We start from the raw sequence: 26,039 nt of genomic DNA on the forward strand, positions 1-26,039 counted from the left end.
GAGTCCGACCTCCACGGTTACGGGGTGTGCGGCACAGACACGTGCCTCTGGGCCCTGGTCCTCCCCTGCAGACTCACAGTGATCAGGAGGCTCCAGATAAGGGGCAGATTGGGAAATAGGTTAAAATGTTCTTTAAAACCTTACTTTGCCATTTTTGAGAACCTTAATTCTCCCCTCCACCTTTTCCTAAAAAAATTTTTTATCTATTTGAGAGAAAGGGAGAGAGTGAAGGAGCAGGAGCAGGGGGAGGGGCAGGAGCCACGGAGCAAGGAGCCCGCTGCAGGGCTCCACCCAGGACCCGGAGATCACGACCTGAGCCGAAGGCAGAGGTCGGACACTCACCCGACTGAACCACCCAGGAGTCCCCTTTTCTTTCTACTTTTATGTACACCGGTATTTTTTTGTAATTTGAAAAACGGGGAAAAAACTAGACCTCGTGGGGGAGAAATAATCATACGAGGTAACAGAGAATTTACTGGGGAACAGAGAAGGCCAGTGGGCAGGTGTCACACCACTGTCCCCGGTGACCCCTGCCGGTCCTCTCTGAAGGCCTCACTGTCCCAGGCTGTTCTGGGACGTCCGTCTCTGTCCCAAACCCCAGAGAACTGTCCTCCAGGCTTCTAGAAGCACGGAGATTAGCTTCACCAGCCGACTCTCTCCATCACCTGTGCCACCTGCCAGACGCCGGGGCCACTCAGAGACGGGACGCCGGTTCTCCTCGTGGCCCGGCGACAGCCTTTTTATTAACGAAGCCAGGTCGGGTGCCAAGCCCTGAGGTTCTCTGGGCGCCGGTCACCCTGTCACCGCGTCTGTGAGTCAGAGGCTGACTGCAGACACTCACGGACGTGGAGTGAAGGCCACGGGCGAGGGCAGCCTTCTCTCCAGACGGGTAGGCCCCGACTCCTGTCCCTCCCAGACGAGGATTCTCAGGACCCTCGTCATCCCCAGCCACGAGTTCTCTTGCCCTAACTGGCCACCGGGGCCATCGTCTTCTGACACAGCCTGGCCAGGAGCCCTGCCATCTGCAGGAGGGAGTTCACGCCTTCTGCTATCTTCATATGCGTGTATCCGATTTCCTGGAAAACAAAGCACACGTCCAGCTGGTTGGTAAGTGAGGGCGAACTTTAGGTTTTTACATTTGAACCAGCAGCTTACTTCAAACTGATAGAGCGAGCTCAAATTTCAGCTGGAAAATGAACTCCAGGTTGTCATGAGCTATGTCTACAATTCAGTTTATTTTTTTCTAAAAGGATGTGGGACAGTTAAGAAAAAAAAAAAACAAAAACAAAACCCAAAAGCCAGGCTTGGAGAAAATATTAAAATCCTTAGAAAACACACGTCTGATAAAGGACTTGAAGCCAGGATATATAAATAGGTCTCAAAACTCACTAAGAAGAAAATGACCCAATGAAGAACTCGGTAGATCTGAACAGATGCTTCATTAAAAGGAACGGAGGGCAAATCAGCACATGCTGTTAGCTGCTGGGAAACGCACCTTGAAGCCAGGACAAGGGGCGCCTGGGGGGCTCCAACAGTAGAGTATCTGACTCTTGATTTTGGCTCAAGTCATGGTCTCAAGGTCATGAGATCGAGCCCTACGTCGGGCTCCATGCTCGGTGCAGGGTCTGCCTGAGACTCTCTCTCTCCCTCTCCCCCTACAACCCGCCCCTCCCACCCCTGCACTCTCTCTAAAATAAAACAAATAAAATCTTTAAAAAAAAGAGAACCAAACACTGCCAGTGCTGGCTAGGCTCTGCGGGGCATCTGGAACGCTCGCTCGCCCACGGCTGGGAGAAACGCGCAAGCTATAACCACTTCAGAAATTGGTTTCCCAGTTTCTTATAACGTTCAACACACCCTGACCATTAGAATAAGCAATCCCTGGGGCGCCTGGGTGGCTTAGTGGGTTAAAGTCTCTGCCTTCAGCTCAGGTCATGATCTCAGGGTCCTGGGATCAAGTCCCGCATCGGGCTCTCTGCTCAGCAGGGAGCCTGCTTCCTCCCTCTCTCTCTCTGCCTGCCTCTCTGCCTACTTGTGATCTCTCTCTGCCAAATAAATAAAATCTTAAAAAAAAAAAAAAAAAAAAGAAAAGAATAAGCAATCCCACCTCCTAGGAAGTTGCCCGAGATAAAGAAAAACTTATGTACACATTCACACTGATTTGCATATGCAAATGTTCACAGTGGCCTCACTGACGGTCACCCACACCCGGACCCACCAGTGTCCTCTGAGCAGTGAACACACAAACCGTGGTTCGCCTCTCGGCAGTGAGAAGGAGCGACCCGCCGACAGACGCAACACCATGAACAAACCCGAAACGCATTAAGCTAAACGGACTCAAAAGGCTACCTTCTTCGTGATTCCACGGTCATTCCCGTAGGACATTCTGGAAAATTCTTTCCCGCCAGAGAGAAAACAGAGCGGCGGTTTCTGGCTGCTGGGGGAGCTGACTGGTTACAAAGGGGCTCATGTATTTGGGAAGTGGGGGGCAAATCACAGAACTGGTCCGACCTTGGCTGTGGCCTTTAGGAGACCGAACACTTCTGTTAACAGAAGGCACCGAGAGGCTCCCTTGTACTTTATGTCAATTATACCTCAATTAACCCGACTTTCAGAGCCAACAAACAAATCTTAGATGCTGAGGGCACCTAGGCTGACCGGCAGAAGAGGCTTAAACCAGCTCCCAGCCCCAGGACCACCCGGCCTTGGGACACTCACTGAGCCCAGGGGGCAGGCCCGGGAGCTAAACCAAGACACCGCGGCGGGGCCCCGGTCCCCAGGAGAGCCACTGCTGGACTCTCACCGACCTTGATGAACTCCAGTTTCAAGTACTCCGCCATCTGGAAGGTTTTACACACTCGAAAAATGTTGCCAATGATGTCTTCCGGCGAGTAGCCGAGATGCCACAGGTGAGCGAGAATCTAGACAGAGGAAGATCCGCTGGGTGACAAGGGTACTGGGGGCAGCGAGGGGGCGAGCCTTGGGCCCGTCACACAGCAGGGAGTGGACAGATCATCCTTGGCGACCCAGGATGCGGGGCTCGATCTCAGGACCCTGGGATTGTGACCTGAGCCGAAGGCAGAGGCTTTCACCTGCTGAGCCACCCAGGGGCCCCTATTTTTTTTTTACTATTACTTTTTTATTTTTGCTATTATTACTTTTTTTTACAGTGGGTTCTATGCCTTATGTGGGGCCTGATCTCAGGATCTTGAGATTAAGAGGCACATGTGCAGGGCACCTGGGTGGCTCCCTGGGTTAAGCCTCTGCCTTCGGCTCAGGTCATGATCTTGGGGTCCTGGGATGGAGCCCCGCATCGGGCTCTCTGCTCAGCAGGGAGCCTGTTTCCCTTCCCCTCTCTCTGCCTGCCTCTCTGCCTACTTGTGATCTCTGTCTGTCAAATAAATTAGTAAAGTTTTTTTAAAAAATTTAAAAAAAAGAGAAATTAAGAGGTACTGTGCTGCCGGCTGAGCCAGCCCAATACCCCAATATCACAAATGTTTTAAAATGTATTCCACGGCTGGAGGCACCTGGGGTCTCGGTCGGTTAAGCAACCGACTCTTGGTTTCGCTCAGATCATGTTCTCAGGGTTCTGAGATCAGGCCCCGAAGCAGGCTCTGAGCTCAGCGCGGTCTGCCTGTGGCTCTCCCTCTGCTCCTCCCCCTGCCCCCTCCTCCCCTCCGTCTCTCTCTCTCATGAATAAAAGTAAAAATGCTTTGCATGGTCTCCTAGGACACCCACGTCGGGGCTCTATCCAAGGGTCCTAAAAAGCGACAGGAACCACCCCAGTGAGCACAGGAGGGGAAGCGGAAGCAGCATCTGCCCGCCGGTGCTCCCTAAGGGCTGGGCTCCTGTGCGCCCCCTGCAGGCCGAGCCTCCACCAGGTCTCCGCGGGAGCAGGGTCCTGGCCTTCTGCCCAGTCTGCGCCCAGGCCGGGGTTCCAGCCCCCCTCAGCCCACTCAGGCAACCGGGTCTGGTGGGACGGGGTCTGGGGTCTGGGGTCCGTTGTCTCGCCTTTGCTGTGGCATCTTGGGGTGGACGCAAGAGGGCACGGAAGCTCTGGGTCCCTAAATCTGACGGCTGCCTCGGGGTTGTGTGCCTGGGTCTCTGCCTCAGTCTCCCCACCTCGCCCTTTGGTTTTTACTTTTTTCTTTTCTATTTTTTTTTTTCCCCACCCCTTGGTTTCGAATGACACCTGGCCCTGCCCTAAACCCAGCCCACTTCTGGCCTAGTTTGGTGGGAGCAGGCGGAGGGAAACTGGCTGTGGTGGGGCCAGTGGCCTTAAATCGTACCACTGCCAGGGGTCACCTGAACTGTGATCATACCCCCTGGAATCCGCACACGGCATCAGGCTCCACGTGAGGCCGGAAGCCCTGGGTCCTGCTTCTCCTGGATGACCAGGGACCACTGGGTCCCAGAACGCCATTCCCTGTCCCTCGGGGGGACGGAGGGCCAAGTTTCCCTCGGCCACACGGGCGGCGCCACGGAAATGTGAGGGGTTGGGCTGGTCTCTCCTCAGGTCTTGGGGGGACAACGTTCTCCTGTGGAGCATATCATTGTAGGACAAAGACGGGGCTCCGGACTGCGGGTTGAACGCCTGTCGACAGTGACCGAGAGCAAGGACTCCAGCCTCCCAGGCTCCGCCTCCTCCTGCGAGGTGCACCCAACTCCCCGCCTCACGCTAAGAACCGAGGGGAGCGACGGCCCCGCACCTCCCGAGTCGGGGAGGAGGGACGCCCACCTTGTAGGCCTCGTCGATGTTGGCGCTCACGCAGTGCTGGAGCATCTCCTTAACCAGCAAGGGGTGGGGCTCGTCGCAGACCTGAGCAACCCGGAGAGAAAGGTCAGTCGGCGGCTGAGGGGGGGCCCGGACACACACCAGCGTGTGTCATCGCCTTCTCTGGCCAACAGGACCCCAGAAGGCCCCATCACGACCGAGCGAGTCACCGGAGGATGGCGTCAGGCTTCCTCGCTGGGCAGGAAGTTCTGACCCCGTCACTACAGACGGCCCATGCACCAGGGCGGTGAACACGGGGCCAGCAGGAGCCTCTTGTTGCACGAAAAGCCATCGATCAGTCGCACACACCTTAGGTCCCTCGGAGGACCGCTCGCCCAGAACCACTCACAATCCATTTAAGAACTGGGACCAGCCTCCCGCCCGGAATGGAAACTGGCTTTCCTGGGACAGGGTCCCCCACCTCAGCATGTCAGCGTGAAGACGGGCCTGGGGGCGGTGGTGCACGTGTCCCCGAGCCTGGGGCTGGCCCCTCCCCGCCCTCCACCTCGCGACCCACATTTAAAACTTCTTTATGCAGCTGAGGAATCACTGAAGGAGACATCGGAAACGAACCACGGACTGTGCTGGCTAACTGAATTTAAGTAAAACAAAAAAACCATTTCTTTAATTTTTAAAGTCGTCTCCGTGCCCAACGCTGGGCTCGAAATCAAAACGCCGAGATCGAGAGTTGGCGCCTCGCCCTCTATCTACAACGTCTCCCCCAGCCCCACGCACCCTAGAACCTCCCAGCAGTTAACTCCCCCAGAAATCCTGCTTTCCAGAGCCCTGAAGGTCTGTGCCAGAAGCGGAGCCTAAAGTGTCCCAGAGCAGCCCTGAAAACACAGTCACCACCAGGGGCAAACCAGGCTTTCCCTGCAGCTTTCTTTACCCACAAACTTGCTAAGAACAGCCACGGTCTGAACACATGGACAGCCCCACCCGGGTTTTTACCCCAAGTAAGGGGGAAAGTGTAAGACAGGCAGGTTGTTAGGAGGGGTCAGCGGTTTTCAAAAGCATTCCCAGGACAAAAACCGTGGCCAACCAGAGAGTGGGCGTCTCTGTCCCTCAGCTCAGTAAGCGTGGGAGGCCGGCAGCAGGGGCTCGGCGGCCCCTCCCGCCTTCCAGCAGTGGGACAACCCCTGGGTCCTCTGCCCCCAGATCGGAGAAGCCCCCGGGGCACAGGCAGTGAGGCCCCTTGGGGTGCACCAGCACTTCCACTTCCCCACACGCGGGGGCGCTCCTGAGACCCTCCGATTGGCGGGGCGCAAGGAGGGTCCCAGCAGCGCCACAAGGCGCCCACTCGCTGCTGCCAACCGGCTCTGCAGAACCCCCCAAGGGCCCCGGGCTCCTGTACCTTGAACACATTCTCGCTGTTGATAAAGCCAAATCCCGAGAAGGTCGACTGCACGTTGTTCAGCGCCTGTGGAAGACACAAGCACACGTGGACGGCGATTTTCAGTCCTGACCATCGCCACCGCCCCCAACATCGGGGTCCGACCAGAGCCCCCTCCTCCCGGGTCTGCCCCAGCGAGCGGGGTCCCTGTCTCTGCATGACCCCCCCAGAACAAGGCACACGCAGCCCCGGAGGTAGGTGGCCGAGGGGCCTCGGCGGCGCGCACCTGCCTCATGTCTCCCTGCGCCGTGAAGATGACGGCTTCCAGGCCGTCGTCCGTGTAGGGGACCTTCTCCTGCTCCAGCACCGCCAGCAGCCGGGCGAGGACCTGGGCGTCGCTCAGCTTTGTGTAGCGGAGGACGGCGCAGCGGGACTGGATGGGCTCTGACCGGGACAGGAGGGTGAGGCTCACCACAGAGGCTGGCGCAGCCCCGGCAGCCCCAGGACTCCCACCCTGACACCCGCCTCACGCTAGGAAGCCCCTGCTCGGGACATACACCGGCCACAGTGGCACCAATGCTCCCTCCCCAGCCGTGGCTCTCCACCAGCTCAAAGCAGCAACCAGCGGGCCTCCCCTGCACTGCCGCGGATGGCCTTGGCTGGCCTCGGCTTCCAGAAGGGGAAAAGACCCTCTGGGACCGAGACACCCAGGAGCCATGGCGGGCGGGTGAGTCGGTGTGGGGTTTCTGGTCACTGTGCGAGTGTGAGCTTGGTGTCCCCACCAGCTGGTCCAAGGTGAGCAGGGACATGGGACATGGGCGTGGTCTCTCTAAGGCTCCCCAGGAGAATGTGACCGCAGCCAGGACGGACAGCCACTAGAGAGATGGGTCCGGGATTCTGGACGCTGCCCCTGCCCCTCGCTTTACACTGGGACAACAGCTTCTCCATGGTCTCCGGGCCCCCATCGGGCCTGTGTCCCATGTCCCGTGCACACAGGCACTTCCAAGGAATGCACTCCTGTAAATTTATCTGCATTAAGGAAACGTAGGAGTCCTACGAGTCAGTCCATTTCAGCGTATCCGAAATCAGGAAAACTCCACCACAGAATCTTAATTATGTATTTGGCTGAGCCGCATCGATAAGAGGTTCATCATTAGAAGCAGCTGATATTCGGCTACACTGAAAGTTTCCCTTAGATTTTTCTCTCGTGCGCAACACTGAAAGCTGAGTTCGCAGAATTTATTCTCATTATTTTTAAGTAGTCCCCACCCCCAGTGTGGGACTCGAACTCACAACGCCGAGATCAGGAGTCACCTGCCCTTCCAACCGAGCCAGCCAGGCGCTCCAGGGCCCACAGAACTTAAATCCGCGTCAGAATAAGGCGGCATGGGCTCCCTCAGAGCGCGGGTGTCTGTCTTGTCGCTGGCATGAGTCCAGGACCCCCACGAAGGGTCCATGACGAACAGTGTGCACATCACCTCTGGGGCAGGGCGCCAGGCTGGCTCGGTCGGTCGGGCCTATGGCCCTCGATCTCCCGGTTGTGACTTGGAGCCCCACCGGGTGTGGAGAGGAGTTGAAAATACAATCTTCCAAAAAAGAAAAGTCAGCTGTAGCGATTTGATCTGGAGCTATTTCCTCTAACACGAAGAAACATTTTTTTGTGATTTCATTTCCATGGCTGTTGCAGCTCTTTAGAAATTTTAAAAAAATAAACAAACAAAAAAAAACAAAAAAGGACGCTGCGCGGGTCAGACGAATTGACAAGGGAGGGCCGGCACGCTCCGCCCGCGACCACGGGTCCAATCACCCAACGTACGGCACGCGCAGCCCCGTGCGAAATGCACCCGGGGAGGGGTCTCTAGGCAGGACACCACTCCCGCCCTCTCGGTGTGTCCCTACACTGGTGATCCTGACGATCGAGAACGTTCTCACGCAACGGCCCCTGCTCGCCCCCGGCGCCGCGTAGAACAAGCGTCCGTGCGTGCCGAGTGGTGGCTGAACGGGCCGATGGAGAAGTGGTGAGCATCTGGGACGGGTGCAGGACGGGTGCAGGACGGGTGCAGGACGGGTGCAGGACGGGTGCAGGACGGGTGCAGAGCTCCTGGTGCCACGGCAGGCCCGCCGCGGCTGGGAACCGGGACCTCGCAGTGCAGCGTGGCCGGCCACACGCTGGTCTGCGGCTGCGAGCCGTGGCCTGGGCGCAGGAGGGCGAGTCCGGGGGCCGAGCTCACACAGGCTGGAGGTCAGCGGGGCGGACGTGATGCAGAGAGTGGGGAGAATCGGGGAGAGAGAACCAAAGCCGGGCAGAGGCCGCTGTGGGTATCGCAAAGGGAAGAAAGTGCCCCGGGCAGGAAGCTGAGATGGGGGTGTGGGCAAAGGGGTGAGGAAGCACCGACTTCGGGGGAGGGACGGCCAGGCCCGAGGTCAGAGCGGGCTGACGGGCGAGCTTGCACGGGGGAGGCAGTCCCCGGTGACGACAAAGCCGCGGGTGTGGACTGAGTGTGTGCCAAGCGCCCAGTGCACAGAAAGTACAGGAGAGCGTCTGGGGCAAGGCAGTGACCATGACACTGTACCCAGGCCAGCAAAATGTCACGTGTGCCCACGACGGTGCCAGAGCCCAAGAGACTGGGGTTCCAGTCCCGGCTCTTCTGCATGCTGTGTGACTTTGGCCAAACTACTCAACCCTCTGAGCTCCAGTGTTCTCCTCTCTAATGTGGAGTTAAGAAGACCTTCACACAGAATTACGTAAGATCAAATGAAAAAGGTGATTCTGCAGTGCTCGGCCCGTGGTAGGCAACCCCAAACGCCCTACCCTTCTGTGGCTAAAGAGCCAACGTGAGCATCCCGGGGGGAGGCCAAGCCGCCCAGAGCTGACCCTCACCTATGATTTTATCAGAAGCGTTACAGGCGAGGGCAAAGCGAGTCGTTTTGGAGTAGATTTCCATGGTCCTCCTCAAGGCTTGCTGGGCTCCATCAGTCATGCTGAGAAGAAAAACACAAGCAGGCAGTTTGCAACCGGGGCCCAGGGCCCGCTGGACACACAGCCCTCCCTAGAGAGCCTGGGCACCCTCAAGTCCAGGTCATGGTCCTGGGGTCCTGGGATCAAGCCCTGCCTCCGTGGGGGGGGGTGTGTGCGGGGGGGGGGGGTCCCTGCTCAGTGGGGGGTCTGCTTCTCCCTCTTGCTTTGCCCCTCCCCGTACTCGTGCTCCCTCCTTCCCTAATACTAAAATCTTTTTTTTTTTTTTTTAAGATTTTATTTATTTATTTGACAGACAGATCACAAGTAGGCAGAGAGGCAGGCAGAGGGGGGGGGGGGAAGTAGGCTCCCCGCTAAGCAGAGAGCCCGATACGGGGCTCGATCCCAGGACCCTGGGACCATGACCCAAGCCGAAGGCAGAGGCTTTAACCTACTGAGCCACCCAGGCGCCCCAAATCTTTTTTTTTGAAGTGGTTAAAATGGTAAATTTGATGTCCTGTGTACTGACCACGATAGATCATTCCCCGGAAGCTGGAACGAACCCATTAACTGACATGGTCTTCAACAAATGTCGCTTAATGAAGATAAGGGGTCAGGTCCCTGTTAAATTGCTTTTGGAAGATGTGATAAGCTGGTCTGCCACGGTCGTGCAGAGGGGAGAAAGCTCTCCGCCCGCTTTAATTAAAAAGCCTGGTAAGAGACCGAGGAATCGAGGTCACTGTGCACTTGGCAAAGCAGTCCCTACCTGTCTGCTTCGTCCAAGATGATGATCTTGTGCCGCCCTCTGGGAAGCGTGACCTTCTGCTGGGCGAACATTTTGATCTTGTTCCTCACCACATCGATGCCCCTGAAACAACAAGGCCTCGCTGTCCTGTCGCCTTCCCAGAGAGACCCACGTACCCTCAGGGGGCTTCTAACCCCCAGACCACACCCCCACGCACACGACTGTAGTTTGTAAATTTGGGGGGCAGTTCTGTGTATCAGGATTAACGTTTCACTACTTTTATTCCTTCTTGGAGGTCCTCCAACAAAACGAAGATCAAATTCACTTACTCCTGTGCTACCAGAGGCAAGAGCGCAAGAGAGTAGCAAGAGAGGCATTTTCTCTTGCAATTACCCTGCAAGTTCCCCGGACCTTTTGATAATCTGAGGTATGTCACAAGGTCTCTATGACCTTATTCTTCCTGTATTTTGAAATGAAAATGGCAATGTCATCGTCCGAGCGACTGTTTCCTTGTTCCTTATCATTCCCAACTAGGCTAAAAACAACAGCAATGAAAAGATTAAAGTCTTTTTATTTTTTTTTTTAAGATTTTATTTATTTATTTGACAGAGATCACAAGTAGGCAGAGAAGCAGGCAGAGAGAGGAGGAAGCAGGCTCCCTGCGGGGCAGAGAGCCCGATGCGGGGCTCGATCGCAGAGCCCTGAGATCATGACCTGAGCCGAAGGCAGCGGCTTTAACCCGCTGAGCCACCCAGGCGCCCGAAAAGATTAAAGTCTTAAGAAAAGGCAAGACTGTCGCACTTCCCTAGGATGCTGTGGTAGGAGGGAAAACTGTCCCCCTGGCCCGTCCTGTCCTCCAATGTTTTGCGTTGCTAAGGGCACTGCACTCTCTTTCTAGAAGCGACAAAAGAAGTTCAAATACATCATCTTTGTTTTTGAAAGCATTCACGGGCTGCAGCTGAAAGTTCAAAACTTTTTCATTTTCCACTCACAAAAGATGAACACAAACGACAGGGAACATTCCATATTATTAGACAAATCCGAAAATGGCCACAGACAGGCGAAGGGCAGCACTTCGGGCCGTGAAACCGACCATAGTCGGACCATCTCAGAGCATGGGGTCCTCTGATGCCAAGATCGTGGGTGAACTTCCTCGAACTTTAGCATCAAGGAGTGAACAACATATATCTACGCACAAAAAATAAATATATTTTCAGCCGACCTGTTACTCAACAGGGAGAACTTCATTGCCTAATATCTTCTGGCCAGAACGTGGACCATCTTGTTTTGTGACAGTATTCGCTCAGCTTTAAAGACGCTTGTTGGGGGCACCTGGGTGGCTCAGTGGGTTAAGCCGCTGCCTTCGGCTCAGGTCATGATCTCAGGGTCCTGGGATCGAGTCCCGCATCAGGATCTCTGCTCAGCAGGGAGCCTGCTTCCCTCTCTCTCTCTCTGCCTGCCTCTCTGACTACTTGTGATTTCTCTCTGTCAAATAAATAAATAAAATCTTTAAAAAATAAAAAAAATAAAGACGCTTGTTGGAGGGGCGCCTGGGTGGCTCAGTGGGTTAAAGCCTCTGCCTTCGGTTCAGGTCATGATCTCAGGGTCCAGGGATCGAGCCCCGTATCGGGCTCTCTTCTCAGTGGGGGGCCTGCTTCCCCCTCTCTCTGCCTGCCTCTCTGCCTGCTTGTGATCTTTCTGTCAAATAAATAAATAAATAAAATCTTAAAAAAAAAAAAAAATTAAAAAAGGAAGCCAGCAAGTCAGTGCTTATGATGCTACGTGAACAGGCAAGTGACGCCGGTTCTCGTTCACGGGGACAGATCAAAGGAAAACACGAAGCTGGCGAGACAAACCCCAAGGACAACCCAGACCTGCAAAAAGGCAGTTTCTATGACAGCTCAAGCTTCAAACACTCGCCATCCGTCCGTCACGCGGTCCCAACTCCCAGGCGTACCTGTCATTGGAGGCGTTGAGCTCCAAAACAGCATCCTTGAATGCCGGGCCCAGCAGGGCGCGGGCCAAACACAGGATGCTTGTAGTCTTGCCGGTTCCTGGGGGGCCCTGGGGAGGAGACCGCACCCGAGGCTGACAGCAGGAGCTTGCCTCTGCTCCCGAGCTCCTGCACCCCGCCGTTGGCGCTCACCTCCCCTTCGAACTCCTCCCCAACCGCCCCCAACCCCGCACACACCAAATCAATCCAGCCTCCCACCCACAGGACCCCCTGACCAACCGGGGCGAATGCTTCCCTCTGCCAAGGGGACTGGCAAGGGCTCTGGTGACCGTGGGCCCCTCGGACGAGGAAGCTCTGGGCACTGAAGCTCTTGGGGAGAAAGTGAGACTCCAGGACATTTAACAGGGCCCGGCCGGGGGACTTACAGCGATGATAATATTGGGCACATTTCCTTCTCTTGCAAAGACCTGGAGGAACAAAGGTGCATCCGAACCGGTTAATCTGGAGACCCGCGGTGCCAAGCGTCCCCAGCCCCAGGGGCCCGCGCAGTGACACGGCCACAGAGTTCTCCACGTGGGTACCCCATGAAACTCTCAGCTCTGCATATTCCAAAGCAAATTCCCCACTGCCCGTCACACCCAGGGGCCACCTGTGCTTCCCCTCGCGTGGGCCCTCAGTGCCATCAACCCCACCCGCCACGCCAGGAACCTGGAGGTCACGGTCGTCCTTGACTAGACCTCCCGCGCTCCCCTGGCCGCGCACACAGTGCCTCAGTCACAGAGGCTTGGCCGTTCCTTCTCTGCTTCTATGTCCTTCTTTTCTGCCCCATGCCGTCTCCTTCTGCCATTCACCTCTCGCCTGGATGGCTTTTAACTGGCCGTTAACTAGCTGGTTAACTAGCTGGTCTCGGGGTCCCTAATCCTGTGCCACACCCACGCATTTTCTCTATTGTGACGCTGGCCAACTTTCTAGAACGCCCATCTGTCAAAACATCTGCGCCTGACGCAGCCCTCGGATGACTCCTGTGAGCCCCAACTCTCCAATAGGGCTCAGGAGGCCCTGCCCACCTCACCGGCCCATTCCCACGTCCCCATACAGACACTCCACACCCCTGTTCCTCTGTGGGCTCCACCACCCGCAACATCGGCATCCCCCAGGGGCGGGTCAGAAATGCACTCTCAGGGCGCCTCAGTGGCTCAGTTGTTAAGCATCTGCCTTTGGTTCAGCTCATGATCCCAAGGTCCTGGGATCGAGCCCCATATGGGGCTCTCTGCTCCACGGGAAGCCTGCTTCTCCCTCTCCCACTCCCCTGCTTGTGTTCCCTCTCTCGCTGAGTCTCTCTCTGTCTAATATACAAACAAAAAGTCTTTAAAGCTCAGTGGGTTAAAGCCTCTGCCTTCGGCTCAGGTCATGATCTCAGGGTCCTGGGATCGAGCCCCGCATCGGGCTCTCTGTTCAGCAGGGAGCCTGCTTCCTCCTCTCTCTCTGCCTGCCTCTCTGCCTACTTGTGATCTCTGTCTGTCAAATAAATAAATAAAATCTTAAAAAAAAAAAAAATCTTTAAAAAAAAATAAAATAAAATAAAAAATAAAAAGAAATACAGACCCCAGCCCCACTCCCTGGTCAGGATCTGCATTTTTCACAAGACGCCCGCAGGCAATTCATCCACCCATTAATGTCCAGAAAGCTCTATTCCATATTCCAATCAGATGGCATCAGCCCACGCCCAACAAGCTAAGCTCTCTCACCTCTGGGCCTTTGCACATGCTATTCCCATTTGCCTCGCCTCCCTCTGCTCCTGCCCCCCCAAGTCTGGCCAACGCCCACTTACTCAGCTTTGCTGTCCCTTCTTCCACGAGAACGAAGACACTGGGAGCAGGTTAACGGCCCGCACCCCCTGTGCTTCCACAGCAACCCCCTCCCCTCCGGCAGAGTGCTCCCCACATGGCCTGTGCACTTTGACCCCTATGAGACTAAGGCCCACGCAAGCAGGGGTCCTGTCTATTAGGTTCACCATTCTATCAGCAGGTCCGAACACTGCACCGTATGGCCCGCAAACATCTGTAAAATGAACTCATTTGTAAGAAAAACAAATACCTCGGTATCTGTTAGAGTCTAAGTCCCCTTTCCTGCAGAGACTATCTCCGTGATGCCTCACGTAGCTGGCCTTCTAGATTCCGCCCAAAGAGCGCTAGGGTGAGGATTTCAAAGCTTGCCCTACGGTGCACACTTCTGCTCACTCCTGTTCCTGTCATCCTGAAGTCGGCTAGGCTGTCACTCAGTCCCTCTAGGCGAAAGCTGGCAAACCACCGTGGAGGGGGGTTGGCGGGAAGTGGGGGTAATCCAGCCTCAGCCCTGTTTATCTTATTTTTTTTTAAATTTATTTATTTTGGGGGCACCTGGGTGGGCCAGATAGTTGGGCGTCTGCCTTCAGCTCAGGTCAGGATCCCAGGGTGCTGGGATCGAGCCCCGCATCGGGCTCTCTGCTTTGAGGAGAGCCTGCTTCTCCCTCTCTCTCTGCCTGCCGCTCCCCCTGCTTGTGTGCTCTCTCTGTGTCAAACGAAACAATAAAATCTTAAAAAAAAAAAAAAAAAAAAGATTGATGTATTTTAGAGAGACAGAGAGAGGGAGCATCAGCAGGAAGGGCAGCGGGAAAGGACAGAAGCCGAAGCAGACTCCCCATGACCTTGAGATCATGACCCGGCCGAAATCAAGAATCAGACGTTCAATGGACTGGGCTACCCAGGCGCCCCGGGGCCTGTTTTTATAAGCCCCCTAGCTCAGAATGATTTTATGATTTTAAAGGATTGTTTAAAAAATTAAGAATACTAGACAAAGCCATTATAGGGTTTGCAAAGCCTAAGACACCTGCGAGTCAGCCTTTACGGAGAAAGTCTGCCGTCGCGGCTCTAGAAGCATGGGTCAGAGAACCCCTCTCCGAGAAGCCGGCGCCTCCGACACGGGAAGGTAGCCACCACGGCTTCCGGTCTTCTCCAAACTGACCTGCTCGCAATCCCTCGATTCTTCTGCATTTGTGGCCCGCCCCATCCCTCGCGACCTTGGCGGTCTTCCTCCAAGCGCCTTCCTCGAGCTTGTCAAAACCACATAATACAACCCAAGACCATCTCCAAAAAAAAAAACAACAAAACACTCACCTCCAGCCTGCTCACTGTGTCTTCATTCCCGACAATTTCATTCAACTTTACTGGCCTGTACTTTTCCACCCTGTTTTTAAGAAAACGCATAAAGGAAAAAAAGAAAAGAAAGAAAACGTGTAAAGACGGTGATGTGACTATTTTCACGTCAGGGCTCAGGAGCAAAGCACTAAAGGCCCTTCCCGAGAGCTCCGTCGGGACATTATACACGTGCAATTTAAGCACAGTAAATGCTGCAGGTTTTAAACTTAAAGAGGTAACCCAAGGGCCAATGGAAATGCTTAGTGCGTAAGAATTGTGCACCGAAGCCTTTAAACAGGAGACATGGAGACACACCTGTTGTCGCTGGAGAGGGGCCAGAGCGGGCCATCTGGAGCGCCGTGATGCGGGCGGCAGCATGGTTGCCCATCACAACAGAAGCTCAGCACACGAGGCGCTGACACCATCGGATCCGACAGACCCCGGTGCAGCCGAGCTCCCGTCTTATCCCTTACCTGTCAGTTTCTGCAGACTGGTGCCAGGTGCCCAGCAGGGCTGGCTAGACAGTAACCGCAGGTCTGCCCTGCGATCCTACAAGGCCATGGGAAGTGGACTGGCTAGTGGCTTACTCAGATCAATACTTCTCTCTCTCAAAGATTTATTTTAGAGAGAGAGAGAGAGCGAGTGAGCACGTGCACACACACAAATAGGGGGATAGGCAGAGAGAGAGAGAGAGAGAGAGACCCTTCAAGCCGACTCAGCAGACTTCCCAGTGAGCTCAAAACCCAAGTCAGGGCTCGATTCCATGACCCTGAGATTCACGACCTGAGCGGAAACCTCGAGTTGGATGCTCCAACCCCTGGGCCGCCCAGGAGCCCCCATACCTCTCTCCTCCAAATGAATAAGCAAGCCATGTTATGAGCAAATGACTTTCTTTAGCTCGGAGAACAGAAGTGGCAGCCGATTTGTAACAATCTGACCATCAGCACTTCCTCTGCCCTTTATGACAGTCTGATTTACCCTCAGCTTGCACTGGCTATGGGCTGAGTTCTGTGGCAGAAGCAGCTACGCGTAAAGCTTGTCTGCCACACACTGCGGTGAGTAAAGAGCTCCCCTCCAAGACCAGCAGATAGAGCGTGCTTGTGGCTGCTCAATTCTTGTTCATACTCAGTCCTTCCTAGGTGCCGAGCACTGTATAAGGAACTCGAGATCTCAGGGGGAGGCAACGTGGACGGGACAGTAAGGAGTGAGACATGGTTCTTGCTTTAAAGGCCTTCCCTACCAGCAAGCACGGAGAGCTGAGACGATCCTCCTACAGTGCTAACCAGGTTCCAGAAACCCGGGGTTGCACCTAGGAATGTCAGGGGAAATTTGAGCTAGACCATCGACACGGCAAACATGCTGGTCCTTTGGGGCCTCCACAAGGGCTCCCCCTGCCTGAAAGCTTTCTCCATGTTGCCGCTTGGCGCACTTCCTGAGCTCCCGTCTTTGCTCAAATATCATCTCATCAAAAGCCTTCCCTGACTATCGGAATCATTTAACGCACGCCAACTGTCATCATCAAAGATACTCCATCATCTACTGGTTTGTTCTTTCTTTTTTCCCTATCAAATGGAAGCTGAGGACAGCAGAGTGTTTTGTAGAATGAGATATCCTAAGCATTTAAAGTAGTGTCACGCATAAAAAATGTAACTCAGGCCCCATATGTAATTTTACACCTGCTGGCGACCCCATTAAAAAGTAAAAAAGAGGGGCGCCTGAAAGGCTCAGTGGGTTAAGCCTCTGCCTTCAGCTCAGGTCATGATCTCAGGGTCCTGAGATCAAGCCCCACGTTGGGCTCTCTGCTTGGCGGGGAGCCTGCTCCCCCCCCCCCCCCCGCCTGCTGCTCTCCCTACTTGTGATCTTTCTCTCTGTCAAATGAATAAATAAAATCTTAAAAAAAAAAAAAAGGAAAAAGAGGGGTGCCTGGGTTGCTCAGTGGGTTAGGCATCTGCCTTCGGCTCAGGTCATGATTTCAGGGTCCTGAGATCAAGCCCCACGTCGGGCTCTCTGCTTGGCGGGGAGCCTGCTTCCCCCACCCCGCCGGCTGCTCTCCCTACTTGTGATCTCTCTCTCTCTCTCTGTCAAATGAATAAAATCTTAAAAAAAAAAAAAGGAAAAAGAGGGGTGCCTGGGTGGCTCAGTGGGTTAGGCATCTGCCTTCAGCTCAGGTCATCATCTCAGGGTCCTGGGATCAAGCCTCCCTGACCCTGTACATGCCCATATGCGCGCTCTCTCTCTCAAATAAATGAGTAAAAATGCTTAAAAACAAGTAAAAAGAAAATAGGTGGAAGTTAATTTTACTAATCATTTTTTGAACCGGATCCATTCGAAAGATTAACATTTTCAACATGTCATCAATAGAACAATTACGGATGAGATTTTTAAAAAACTAAGTCCTGGGACTCCGCTGTGTTTTGTACACTCAGGGACCATCTCAGCTGGGACCAGCCGCAATTCTAGGGCTGTCAGTGGATTTGAGGGGCTAGTGGCTGGGGGACCGAGCGGTGCTGCTACAGATGTTCTAGGAAGCTGTACTGCGCCCCATTTAGGCATCTGCTCAGGACAGGGGTGGGCTGGAGGGGTGGGCACACACGGAGGGCGGAGAGAAAACCATCCCCACGCGCAGAGGCGGAGGGACCCGAGCGGATCGTCCACACCACACCTGTGCCCCCCGCCCCGGGCAGGTGACTTTCCGGGTCACCTTCCAGGTCACCAGCTCCTCTCAGTGACCCCGGATGCGCCCTCGCACACAACCCCGAGTTCGGAACCGATCGGACGCTTCCCGCCGTCGGAGCGGCCGCAGACACAGCTCCAGGCGCTGCGAGGGTGGTCCCGGGGGGCAGCTATGACCACAGTGAGCTCTGCTCGGGCCAAGACCCCGCTTCCAGAGTTCAGACCGGCCACTCCTGAGCCCAGGCGTGGGCAGCGGCGCGCGTCCCCCGCCCTCTCCAAATTCGAATCTACTCGATGCCCCCCCGGGGCCTCCTGCTCCGCTGGGGACCCCCGAGAACGGGCTCCCGCCCCGAGGGTCCCCGGGGCCACGACCTGCCAACTCGCCCACCCACCCGTCCAGAGCACCCATCGTTCACGGTCTGGGCCCTCACCACGGCAGCTCGTAGTGGCCGGCGCTGCCCGGGCCCTTGCTGGGGGCGGGGGCAGGGTCCTGGGTCCCGCGCTCGCCCGCGCCAGCGCCGCTCTCCTGCACCTCCATTCTCCCGCCGCCTCTTCCCGCGCCGGAGGCCCCGCCCCCGTGACGCCATCACGCAGACCCCGCCCCTAGCACCCGGCGGACGCCGGGCGGACGCGGAAGCGGTGGCCCAACCCACCCCCTTCCGCGCCTGCGCAGAGGGTATGGGCGTGGCCGGGGCTAGGAGACGCCGGTTGCTATGGAAGTCCTGGCGCCCGGCGGGGCCGCGACCCCAGGGCGAGACCCTGCCGCATCGACTTCCGAGAAGGCAGGTCGCCCCAGGAAGGGACATTCGGCGGTTTCGTCTCTGTGTGATTTGTGCGGAGGCCCTCTGGGCGCCCCGGCATCCCTGGGCGGGGGGGTGGGGAGGGGCGGGGGGGGGCGTCCCACCGCTGCCCTGGTGCGGGCGGACTCGGGCGGGGACTGCGGTCTGGGCGGTGACACCTGGGACCTGACCGCGCCCAGCCGGCCGGATCGCGGGTGGAGACGCCGGCGGCCGCGGGCTGGGCTCCTGCGCGCTGGACTCGGTGCTCGCGGTCAGGGGGGTCTCCCGACGCCGGGGCGGGCGTGGGGGGCGTGGGAAGCGCTCGGGGCCGTCCCTCTGTAGTGGGACTCGGTGTCCTGCGGGATCCTCCGTCCTGACCACTGCTTCCAGCCTTGTTTGGGGCCCCTGTCCTCCCTGCTGGACCGGTCTTCGCTCACCTAGCCCAGGTGTCAGAACAACGATGAACGGTTCATAAACGTGATGAACAGTGACTGCCACGGACTGTGCGTTGGACCTGGGGCGGGTACTCAGGTGTGTCCGCAGGAACAGGCTTGAGAGCGATGGAGTCGTGTGTCCGGAGTCATTTGGGGGAAGTGGGGGAGCCGGGATCCGTTCCCCACCAGGCTGCCAAAGCAGTTCCTATAAAATTCCGTTGTAGTGCGCTTAACCGTATGGCATCATAATGTCGGGAGAAAAACTGGGTTTTATTATTATTATTATTATATTAATATATACTATTATTTCATGTGCAAATGGAAGGTAAGAATTGGGACCCGTTAGCCTCTATCCCATGCTTAGCACAAGGCCTGGCGCACTGGAGATCTTCGCATTCGAGTGTCTTTCCTGAACAGTGGGGATCCCCGTTTCCAGAACAGTTTGAATCAGCTGTGAGGAACTGGGTTGCTTTCCCCAGGCGCCGGATCTGAACCCCATTGGCTGTTTTCCTTCCATCACCAGTTAAAGTCTCTATACATTACCGGTGGAAGACCTTGTCTTCCGGGTGATTGATTAGTCATTCAAGTAAACATGGGCTCCAAAGGCTATATCCCAAGTGATTCTGATCAGGTTGTTTTTTTTTAAAATATTGATTTATTTGACAGACAGAGATCACAAGTAGGCAGAGAGGCAGGCAGAGAGAAAGGAGGAAGCAGGCTCCCTTCCGAGCAGAGAGCCCGATGTGGGGCTCGATCCCAGGACCCTGGGATCATGACCTGAGCCGAAGGCAGAGGCTTAACCCACTGAGCCACCCAGGGGTCCCCAGTTTTTTTATCCTGACCTTTCAATTTCCTTTCCCCAATTACGGCTGTTTCTTGGGGAAGACATGATTGCTCTTATACTCATTTTCGTGTGAAGTGTGTCAAGTCTGTGTGTCCTCTTCCCAACCTGAGGGGTCAGCTCCTTGAGAACGAGGTGCCTGCCGCCTGATTCCTGGTTCCTCCCCTGGACCACAGCAGACGCCGGAGTTCGTGTCTGCTAATGGCTCATTTCATTCCAGTGCCGCAGCCAGGCTAGCGAGTTCGAAGCCGTGAGCACAATTTGCAATTGTGTCCTGTGAGATGGACGGGAACACGTGATGCCAGTTGGGCAGGGACCGCAAATGACTCAGATTCTGAAGCAGTTTGTTCTCCTGGTGGCGATTCCTAAAGTCTCCAGGTGGGGAAGTTGCTCAATGTTTTTCTTTTCCCCTTTAACATGATTTTTGGGAGAAAAAAAACGCTTGAAGTTGACTCTCCTTCCACTCTCCTTTGAACTAAGGGAGCTGTCTTGCATGTTTCAAAAATCCCTGTTCACAGATCCTTTACTTCTCTGGAGGAGAAGATACAAATCTTCTCGAAACATAAACTCTCTTTGAAACATCTTTCTCGTGATTTTCCCTTGTGATGTTTTCCATGTGGTAATACTAATATTTTCCTTCTAGTCATACACCCCTTTCAACCACATACACAGCTTAAAAACAAAATATTTTCAGTAAATACAGAAAACAGTGTGTAATTCTTAACCCCTCAAGGTTCTTTTTGCGAAATCCCAACTCTACAGGAAGCCCAGGACTCTGAATTCGCTGTTACACTTGGAATGCGAGGTGAATCAGAGAAGGAGGTGACCTTTAGGGCAGAACTGCGGGATAGGGTTTTATTGTTCTTGTTGTTGTTTGTAACAAGGCTTTTTTTTTATTGAGCTCTGTGCCTTGTTGAACTTGTTCCCAGACGGAGCTCAGAGCTTAAAAACTCTGTCCATTGCTATAGAGCCGCTCAGCAGCCACGTTGGGGGTCCCAGGTGTGTTGGGGAAACTACAGGTCAAGGAACAAACCAAAGGAAAGGTCAAGGACAAGCCAAAATGAATTCCTTCTCTTCTCTCCTAATAAATCGGCAAAATCCCAGGAAATTGAATCTGCACCTTGGCAAAGCCCCCTGAGTCTTACCGTACGAGAGCAATTAGTTATACCCAAGAGGAAGGACACGGAAAGCAGAGAAAACAGAAAACAAAATCCTTGGGGTGCTTGGGTGGCTCAGTGGGTTAAGCATCTGCCTTTGGTTCAGTTCACGATCCCAGGGTCCTGGAATCAAGCCCCGCATCGGGCTCTCTGCTCAGTGGGGAGCCTGCTTCCCCCCCTCTCTCTGCCTGCCTCTCTGCCTACTTGTGACCTCTCTCTCTCTCTGTGTCAAATAAATAAATAAAATCTTTTTTAAAAAAGGCTCATTCTGTAGTAAAAAAGCATATATCCTAAAACCTATCTACACCATAAGGATGGTTATTTTGGTGACATTTGTCCTTGGGAGTCGCTCTGTTGATGTTTGCGGAATTTGGAATCTGGTAGAAATCACTCAGCCCGACTCTGGGCTTCCATCTTTAACAAATAATGACTGAGTGCCTCCAGCCACCACGATGGGCACGGGATGTGTGGACAGGGCAAGCCTCCACCCGCAAGGAGCTTAAATTGTAGGGAGAGAAACAGGCACCAAGCAGCCAGTCCTATGTCGATTTAATTATAATCGCGGTTGAGCGTTGGAAAGGGCACTGAATGCTCTGCAGGAGAGCCCAGCTGAGAGGTCAGAAAGGGATTTGCTGGGGAGGGGGCGTTTGACCGGAGATCGGAACCCTGCATCTGAGAGCTGAGTGCCTGTTGGCTTTGCCTGGAAGGTGGCCCCGACACCCTCCCTGTCTCCCACTGCTCTCTCTCCCCCAAGACCCTGTTTATTTCTGCACTGTCCTTACGATTATCTGGATTTATTGCCTTATTTACCGTTCGTTTCCACCCCCCAGAATGACAGCTCTCTGCGGACCGGAGCTCCCTCCCTCCTGGTCGCCGCGGCATCCCTGTGGCCTGGCAAGGCCTGAAGGACCTGACGAGTCCACAGGGACGAGAGGATCCAGGGTGAGCTCGAATCGGGGCTGCAGAGGCAGGGGGCCTGCGGGGGCCAGACTGCGCAGGGCAGGAGAGGCTAGGTAGAAGCAGCAAGGCCCAGTTTTTGTTTTGTTTGTAAAGATGTATTTATTAGACAGAGAGAAAGAGAGTGCAAGAAGGGGGAGGGGCAGAGGGAGAGGGGGCTCGATCCCAGGACCCCGAGATCATGACCTGAGCCGAAGGCAGAGGCTTAACCCACTGAGCCACCCAGGCGCCCCGAAGGGTTTGTTTTGATTTGTGATCTTTTTATCTCTAAATTTAAAATTATGAAACATGTGAAACATCCTGAAAATAATATCAACATTCATATACCCATCTACCAAGACAGATGTTAAAATTTTGCGTCTTGGGGCGCCTGGGTGGCTCCGTGGGTTAAGCCTCTGCCTTTGGCTTGGGTCATGGTCTCAGAGAACTGGGATCGAGCCCCGCATCGGGCTCTCTGCTCAGCGGGGAGCCTGCTTCCCTCTCTCTCTCTCTGCCTGCCTCTCTCCCTACTTGTGATGTGTCTCTCTGTCAAATGAATAAATAAAATCTTAAAAAAAAAAAAGAAAGAAAACATTATGGATACCACTAAAATTCTCTCCCCCATTCTTCCCTTTTCTCTCTCCTACCCCAACTTCACAGAAGAGGAACCCGAGGCAGACACGTCAAGCTTTGTCCCCAAGATCTCTTGGCGAGTAGGGGGATCTCTTGGATCTACCTTGGGTGGTCTGAGCCCTGAGCCTGTTTTATATGCTTTTGTACTTTTCTTTTCTTTTCTTTTTTTTAGAGCTCATACAAGCAGGTGGGGGTGGGGAAGGGCAGAGGGAGAGGGAGAACCTTAAGCAGGTTCCACCACTCAACCTTGATTGCACAACCCTGAGATCATGACCCGAGCGGAAGTCAAGACGCAGATACTTAACAGACTGGTAGAAATAGAAAAAGAATTGCGAGGTTCCAGGCAAGAGAATCTTCGATTTCATTAGGGTCATTAGAATGACCTTATGGAGTAGGAGGTCTCCAGGCAGATCCTCACAGAACATTCGGCATCAAGGTAGAGGGAAAAACCCAAACCCTACAGGGCCTCGTGCATTTTACCTGCCCAAGGCCATCTCCCTGACCTCTTTCTACCACCCTTGCCCTCATACACCGTTCCAGGCACAAAGGCTTCCTTGCGCTCACTGAGAAGGGCCTAGCACATCCCTACCTCAGGACCTTTGCACTTGCTATTTCCTTGGCCTAGAATGCTCTTCCCTCAGATGTGCACGTGGCTTGCTCTCTTAACCTCATTCTTCTCTGTGTTACCTATTCGTTGAGGCTTCCCTGTTCCTTCCTTCCACCTGTCCCTTCCCTACCCGGCTTTCCCTTTTCTTCTATAACATGGAACTCTAGCTGATAAATATGTATTAAGTATGTATTGTGCTTTGTGTCCCCCGGTAGAGTATGTTTCATGATGGCAAGGATTTTTCTCCATATTAGCCACTGCTGTGGCAGCGTCTTGAATCATGGCAGCATTCAGCAGGTGGAGAGGATAGGTAGATAGATGATTTTTGGCAAGAACAATCAGGGTTCTTTCCTTTTTTTTTTTTTTTTTCTTTTCGAGTAGAGTTGACGCACGATGATCTTTTAGTTTCGGGTGTTATTGAGAAATATTTTTGGAATTAATGAATAATCCCGGGGAGTTTCAGAATTACAGACGTGATGAAGTCAGTCAAAATTTTACATTAATATTTTCCCGTAGCGCTCAGGTATAATCATTACATATTTGGTCTTTTAAGGATTTGAAATGCTTAAGAGAACTTGACATACTAGTGTCTATCAAGGGAACTTTATGATCCTAATTCAAAATGTCAAATTGCGGGGCGCCTGGGTGGCTCAGTCGGTGAAGTGTCTGCCTTCAGCTCGGGTCATGATCTCGGGTCCTGGGATCCAGCCCTGTGTTCGTCGGCTCCGCGCTCAGTGGGGGGGCCTGCGTGTCCCTCTCCCTCTGCCCCTCTTCCTACTCGTGCTCTTTCTCTCTCAAATAAATAAAAAATCTTTAAAAGAAGAATAAAAAGTAAAGTGCCACTCCGTGGTCGAGTACTGTTATTATTGCACATGAGAAAACCCCGGGCCCCTGAGATTTGTGGCCGGGCCACAGATGGCCGCTCAAGCATCCCAGCTCCCCACCTTGGACAGCTGCCTCTCTGCCTGCTGTCCCCGGAGGGAATGTGAGGCTGGTGCCCGGCTCCAGGCCCCGCTGAGGTTCAGTAATAGTAACTAGCAGTTGGCCTGGGTAAAGGGCTTTACCCGGACCCCATATGGCCCTCTGGGAAGCTGTTGTCATCCCTGTTACAGATGTGGAAACTGAGGCACCTGGCAGCCCAGGTCTTTTTTGGGGAGTGGGAGGCGGAGCCCGGATCCCACCGGGTGGCCTGACCCAGAGCCATGCTCCTCGCTGCGTCTGAGCAGCTGCTGTTCATCTCTGCGCCTCCGAGGGCATCTTGGCTTCCCCAGGAGCTTCCTGGGGCCTTGGTTAAGGTCATTACTCTGTCCGTAGAGGAGGCACCCGTACCACGAAGGACCCTTCCTCTGGGCCTGTCTCCGCCTCTCCTAGAGTCTCTCCCCAAGTGTGTGTGTGTCTCAGTGTGTGGCTTGCTGCTGTCATTCTGGTTAACGAGGTCACTGGGTAACCCCCGCCCCGCCTCTCTCCACAGGCATCCCAGAGAGGGAAGCCCCTTGGACAAGGACAGTCCTCACTCTGGAGCCGGGACACGACTCCCTCGTGGAAAGTTCACAAGGGACCAGCCCCATGGGAGCACTGTTCCGGGAGCACTTTTCTGGGAGCCCTGTTCTGGGAGCACTGTTCTGGGAGCACTCTTCTGACCACAACAGGTGGCGCAGAGGGAGTCTGACAGGAGCTTCATGACTCGAGAATCCTGGCAGGTGTACAGGTGTCCCCCAAGTGACAGGCGACACCTGGAGACCTGACGGAGTGGCCCAGGCCCCACAGGGAGATGCCCTTCGAGCTAGGTCTTCCAAGGAGCCCCAGGCCAAGCTGAAATCCGTCACGCCTGAGCAAACGTGTCCTTCTTGGGAAGTACCCGTGCTGTTTAAGTGCCTTCTGTATGCAAAGTTTGTCCTTTTTAGCTGTTTTGCTAAATGTTCATAATGGGTAACTTCGAAAATTGCTTCCACATGCTTCCTTGCCTTCTCGGGGAAAAGAAAGGGCACAGAATTTTCCCTAGCACCCCGGGGACCATGGGATCTGTGTGCTGCTGTGTGGCCTGACCCCAGGGCTGCAAGCAGCACCGCCAGGCTGTCGGCGCACACTGCGGAGCCTGGACCGCTAGGCTGTTTGGGTTCCTTACTCTAGTTCTGTTCCGGTTGTCCAGTCGTCCGGGCTGGCCCCTCTTCCTGTCCTCGTCGGCATGTCTGCCCTGGCCTTCTGTGGCGGCTTCATCTGCTGAGGGACAAGGCGGGACCAGAGCACCCAGCTCATTCCAGTTCTGTCCACTTACCCCTCTGGCAGTGGCCGGTGCGAGATAGGAGTGCCGACTTCTGGTTTTTAAGATTTTTTATTATTTTTGGTTCACTTGGGTGGCTCAGTCGGTTAAGCATCTGCCTTTGGTTCAGGTCATGATCCCAGGGTCCCAGGACTGAGCCCTGTGTCGAGCTCCCTGCTCAGCGGGGAGCCTGCTTCTCCCTCTCCTGTTCCCCCCCAACCCGCTTGTGCTCTCTCTCTCACTCCCCCCCAAATAAATAAATAAAATCTTTAAAAAAAAAAAAAAAAGATTACGGGGCGCCTGGGTGGCTCAGTGGGTTAAAGCCTCTGCCTTCGGCTCGGGTCGTGATCCCAGGGTCCTGGGATCGAGCCCCGAATGAGGCTCTCTGCTCAGCATGGAGCCTGCTTCCTCCTCCCTCTCTCTCTCTCTCTGCCTCTCTGCCTACTTGTGATCTCATCTGTCACATAAATAAATAAAATATTTAAAATAAAAAAGATTTTTTTATTGTTTCTAAGTCATCTCTGTGCTCATTGTGGGGCTGGAACTCACAACCCCAAGACCAAGAATTCCGTGCTCTATATCGACAGAGCCGGCCAGGCTCCCCAGGAGTGTATGTTTCTGCCGGGGTGTCGATGTGGTGTGCAAATCTACACACACGTGCGCACATTAGCTGTAACATACATGGTGTGTAACACATAACATGTATGTATCTGTCATTACTGCTTTCATGTTCACTTTCTTTTTAAGTTTTATTTATTTATTTAAAAGATTTTATTTATTT

General features: G+C 54.4%; 1 protein-coding gene and 1 long non-coding RNA gene across 4 annotated transcripts; one reads left to right on the top strand and one right to left on the bottom strand.

Moving 5' to 3' along the window:
• Positions 1 to 712: 712 nt before the first annotated feature.
• Positions 713 to 18,193, bottom strand: RFC2 (replication factor C subunit 2). Its single transcript, XM_082712644.1, has 11 exons — positions 18,043 to 18,193; positions 14,918 to 14,987; positions 12,188 to 12,229; positions 11,766 to 11,872; positions 9,830 to 9,931; positions 8,989 to 9,089; positions 6,394 to 6,551; positions 6,129 to 6,194; positions 4,739 to 4,819; positions 2,808 to 2,921; positions 713 to 1,076 (listed from the first exon to the last, which is right to left on the bottom strand). Exons 1-11 carry the CDS (start codon positions 18,147 to 18,149, stop codon positions 966 to 968), a joined length of 1,059 nt encoding a protein of 352 aa, XP_082568770.1. The 5' UTR covers positions 18,150 to 18,193; the 3' UTR covers positions 713 to 965.
• A 33-nt stretch (positions 18,194 to 18,226) lies between these two features.
• LOC309854677 lies at positions 18,227 to 25,752 on the top strand. Of its 3 annotated transcripts, none has more exons than XR_014306350.1 (4): positions 18,262 to 18,393; positions 21,653 to 21,764; positions 22,419 to 22,471; positions 24,470 to 25,752. It is a non-coding gene; the product is annotated as an uncharacterized lncRNA (long non-coding RNA). The 3 variants fall into 3 exon arrangements; XR_014306351.1 differs by having other exon boundaries at positions 18,263 to 18,393; positions 22,419 to 22,467; XR_014306349.1 differs by lacking the exon at positions 22,419 to 22,471 and having other exon boundaries at positions 18,227 to 18,393.
• The last annotated feature ends 287 nt before the right edge of the window (positions 25,753 to 26,039 follow it).

The sequence above is a fragment of the Mustela nivalis genome, assembly GCF_964662115.1.
Source record: "Mustela nivalis genome assembly, chromosome: 19".
Taxonomy (NCBI): domain Eukaryota; kingdom Metazoa; phylum Chordata; class Mammalia; order Carnivora; family Mustelidae; genus Mustela; species Mustela nivalis.